We start from the raw sequence: 4,459 nt of genomic DNA, 5'->3' as shown, positions 1-4,459 counted from the left end.
AAGCTGAGGGCGAAAGGAGCGCTTGGCGGGGGAGGGGAGGGGAGGGCAGGAGGCTTGGCCGTTTCGGGGACAAAGCATCCAGGCTTCTTGTGCGTGGTGTAAAATGCGCTTAGCGGGTCCGCCAGAGAAAAGCAGCCGGGGTGCAAAGCTCTGGCAGTAAAAGGGAATCGATTTTCCGAAGGGCGATGCGTGCATTCACGGCGCGTGTGACCCTTCTTGCTGTTAAAAGTCGGCGGCGAGGGGTACTGATCTGTCGCCTTTGTAAAAACTTCGATCGTCTGCTGGACTTGAATTGAGGTGTATTAAAAAAATTCCTGTTGGGTCAGCTGCTGGTCTGTGTGCCGTTACATGCTGCTCTGTCCCTGGCTCCGGACATGGTGGATGTGCCAGCAGGGAGCTTTGAATTCGGGCTGGCTCAGACAAGGAGCTGGCGCCAAGTGCGAGGCCACGTGCAGAACCGACCAGTTTGTAAGCGATGCCATAGATTTGCACTAAACACCTTGAATTTGTCATTACGCCCTTCCTCCCCCACTCGTCTTCCCCACCTGTAGCAAAACTGAGAAGCACAGTGATACTAAACCAATTTTAAAGGTATTGTGACTGAGACGGAGCATTGCTCGGATGAGGTGGTTGTGTGGACAGTTACATTGTTAAACCATTCTCTGGTTTGTACGTTGTTGCCTCATGAGCATCCGTAAAATCTTAACAGATGAATGGATAGATCTCACTAAAGCATTCTCTTTTACTGATTTTCAGTCTGGTACGACAGTGGTGAATCCGGTACGGTTGTGTTGGTGATACGGTTGTGTTTGATCGGTGATACTGTTGTCCTGGTAGGCTGGTAGTCAGTACTGAGAGCAGAAGCTCGTTATTTGGAACCTGTTAAGCAGAATACTAACAAACTATGTTGTTTGATGAGAACATGGCTGTTGGCTGCCAGTGTGATTCAGCACTGGAGGACACACGCAGTCTAGCATTAGCAGTGTTGTGTAAAACTCTGGTTTGGGCTAGCTGGAATGTTATATGCAAGTCTGCTTACTTTTCTTTTTTAAGAACAACAGCTAGCTATAGTAAAAAGCCATTCACATGGTCAGCAGAGGGAAGAGTGGAAATCTGAATTGCGTAAGTGGTCTATCCAAGTGAAGCTGAAATGAAATGGAGTTCCTGACTGTAAATGTGAAAAAAAGAAAATAAGGTGAGGGGTGGTGGTTGCAGAAAAGTGGGTGCAAAATGTCTGATTAGTCTGAATTTTGAATAAATTTCCTGTGATCAAGTTTTGCAGCAGCCTGTCAGGCAAGCTAGTAGGATATAAAGTTGCTGTTCTAAAACTTATGAATGAAAGTTTATGAAATACATTGCATCTTGCTAGCTGTAATGACATGGAGCTACGACAGAGGATGCATAAGCTCACTTCTGCCCTTGTTGTCTGAGGGTTTGGGATTAAGGTTGAGGAAAGTGAACCTGGGCAGAGTTTGCTGCTGTATAGAATCCCTTCCTACACGGATTCATTTTCTTCAAGAAGGTTTTGGGAAACAGTCCTGCTCTCTGAGAATGGACTGTCGATGTTTTCTTTGATAGGTATGAAGTATACATTCAAAACCTGCATAAATGTATAAATACATAATAATAGTATGTAACAATACTTAGTAATAATATTTCTCCTGTACTTAGTAGCAACTCATATTTGGTGTTTCAGTATTATTGGTTTTCAAGACACTTTCACTTGTGTGTGCCACAGGTCTGTATTTTTATTTGCAGGTTCGAGTGGAAGGCTTTAACTATGTTGGCATGGGCAATTCTACTAACAAGAAAGATGCACAGAGCAACGCTGCTCGAGACTTCGTCAACTACTTGGTTCGGGTGAATGAAATGAAGAAAGATGAAATTCCTGCTTTTGGAGTAAGCTGCTCCTTCTCCTTACCAAAGGCTAACCTTTAAGTGCAGCGCTGTGCATCCAGTTGCATTTCATCCCTGGAGTTCAGGCTGGCACCCCTGTGCGGTGAAGAAGACTGAAAGCACGGGACTTCTGCTTGCAATGCTGGAAAGCTGGAATGTAGACAGTGAATGTTGTAGGCTGATCTGATAAAAACAGCTGTGTGTTGGTTTGCATAACTGATGAGGCTGGAGAGAATTCAGAGTCCCTGTAAGGTGCAGCTGGACTCAAATACTGAATACTGTGCTGAATACTCACAGCTGACACTGGAAATTGTTTTAAATGTATGTTATGATATATAGTACTATGTACTTTAAAAGAAAAAAAAAAATCACATTTCAAACCAGACATTGAAAATTTGGCTTGTTTTAAACCGTAAATGCTTTCTGCCTTAGCTCCTCACGTGTAATAGGATCACTGCTTTTTATGACGTTTTATGAACCATGCAAGTATCAGCAGTGCCTATCACGTAAAAGCTGAGGAGGAAGGTAACTCTATATTTACAGCAATTTGAGAGAACAGTAAATAAAGCATAAAGCTACATGTTAGATGTTGGAAGAGTCTCCTTCTAGTGCCTCATTAAGGATTTATCTGTATAAGAGACATCGTTTGATCGGTGGAAGCAGTGTCCATGTCTGGTTAGCCTAGGTGAAGCCTTATGGTAACAGGAGTTACATTGTTTCTGGTGTGCCAGGTAGTTTCATGGCAATGCAATGTGTTGCATGGCTAGATCCTAAAAAGGGGTAGCGTGTTCTATATCTTGAATAAAGCAGAGGTGGTGTGATCAATTAGCTAAATGATTAACCATATTTCTGTCATTTCCTAAGGGTATTAATGTTTTCTTAAAGTGGGGTGGTTTGGGTTTTTTTTTGGATGTTCATAAAGTATATTTGAGTTCCCTTGGATATATGATAGGGACTGGTGTCTGGTTTTTTATCCTGGGTGCTGAAACAGTTGATTTTATAATTGCTGAACTTCAGTATGTCAGGGCTACCTCTTGGTTGGAAATCTTGTTATAGAACACCCTCAAAAAGCCAAATCTTCAGCTATTGTATTCCTTTTGGTTTTTAAAAGGGTGTTACTATTGGGGATTACTACTGGGGGTAACTATTGCACCATGATGCATGATCTCCTTAAACTGTCTGAACAGTTTTCTAGCTAAATAGTAAAAAGAATTATTCTGTATGGACATGCTGATATTTCCTTTCATTCTCTTTCCTAGCCAGTGGCTGGTGATGCCCCTGATGGACATGAACCAGCTAGAGATGTTACTGGTTCCACTTCTACTTTGGGTGGGCCTCTTCCTCCGCATTTGATTATAGAGGCTGAAGTAGGTAAGACTGTGAAAACTGTGATTTACATGTGTGTGGATGTAATATATGCATATAGATTTGGGTGGGTTTTTTTCTCCCAAATAGCGTAATTTTGCAGACAGAAGACAGTTGGAACTCACTGTAGTTTTGAGGCAGAGGTGTGAATGACTGTATGAGATTTGAGGGACTGGTCATGCCCTCTTGAGATTACCAGGCAGTACCTCTCCATTGCTAAGAACATGTTTTGGGAGAGTTATTTTGTCTTTTTTTTTTTTTTTTTTTTTTTTTTTTCATGTGGTAGGCAATGGCCCAGGTGCAGCACCTGGAAACTGTGGCAGTCATGGAGATCAGTGGGATCGGGGTGCAAATTTGAAAGATTACTATTCAAAGAGAGAGGAGCAAGAAGTACAGGCAGTAAGTCATTCTCTGTAATCCTCCTTTACTTTCACTCTTAAATAGTTATCTTTCACTCTCTTTCATTTGTTATTAGCATTTATAATCAAGCTTGCAGTTTTCATTTGATGTTTTGCTGTTGGTTTTAACTTAAGCTGCATATTTACCTGCTGACTTTTAACAAAGGTAACTTGTTTAAGCTAAGAACAAAAGAAATCACTCTGGATACTGTGAATGTCCAATTGTTTGTATGAACATTTTGTGATGAAAATAAGGAAACACTGAGGACTTTTTAGCATTTTCTGTAATGTCTTAATTATTTTATAGCATCTAGACAAGTTATTTCAAAGACGTGTTGTAAGAATGTTTAAAACTGAAATCTATTAGAAACTGGTAAATTATACTTTTTTTTTTTTTTTCCCAATATTAGACCTCGGAGTCAGAAGTGGACTTAAATGCCAATCTTCATGGGAGTTGGACCTTGGAAAATGCCAAGGCACGTCTGAATCAGTTTTTCCAAAAGGAGAAGATTCAGGAAGAATATAAATACACTGAAATGGGGCCTGATCACAACAGGTTTGGTAGTTTTAGTCACCTTTTGCATATGAAGGGTTAGAAATATTTTCCGTGACAGTGGCTAATCACACTTATTTGCAGTGCTCCATAGCGCTATTTGCAAAAGCCGTGTTGTATACCAGGACCAGCAACATCCTTAAATCTTGAAATGGGGCTGATGAGCCTTGGTACCACAATCTGAGTGACTCTGAAGAAATTTCTGTCTAATGTTTTTCATGGATGTGCAGCTTTTAAAATGATGGCT

The 4,459-nt window shown here is 41.1% G+C and overlaps 2 protein-coding genes across 6 annotated transcripts in view; both read left to right on the top strand.

Moving 5' to 3' along the window:
• The window catches only part of NPL (N-acetylneuraminate pyruvate lyase), a 14,101-nt gene extending 12,259 nt beyond the window's left edge, over window positions 1-1,842 (top strand). The window contains exon 12 of the mRNA XM_035898062.1: window positions 1,759-1,842. Coding sequence (XP_035753955.1) covers window positions 1,759-1,778 — 20 coding nt within the window. The 3' untranslated portion in view covers window positions 1,779-1,842. The remainder of the gene's footprint in view (window positions 1-1,758) is intronic.
• DHX9 (DExH-box helicase 9) overlaps window positions 1,765-4,459 on the top strand; it is a 31,032-nt gene continuing 28,337 nt past the window's right edge. For 2 of the 5 annotated variants that reach the window (XM_035898061.1, XM_035898060.1), the window contains exon 1: window positions 4,129-4,215. Coding sequence is in view for 3 of the 5 variants with exons in the window: in XM_035898057.1 (XP_035753950.1) it covers window positions 1,789-1,899; window positions 3,156-3,267; window positions 3,548-3,660; window positions 4,070-4,215 (482 nt within the window). In the remaining 2 variants the exon portion in view is untranslated. The other 3 variants (XM_035898057.1, XM_035898059.1, XM_035898058.1) reach the window with 3 other exon arrangements.

This window comes from Egretta garzetta, unplaced genomic scaffold, assembly GCF_000687185.1.
Source record: "Egretta garzetta isolate BGI_Z169 unplaced genomic scaffold, ASM68718v1 scaffold187, whole genome shotgun sequence".
NCBI classification, from domain to species: domain Eukaryota; kingdom Metazoa; phylum Chordata; class Aves; order Pelecaniformes; family Ardeidae; genus Egretta; species Egretta garzetta.
Note: the sequence above shows the minus strand (reverse complement) of the source record. Positions and strands in the feature narration are given on the sequence as shown.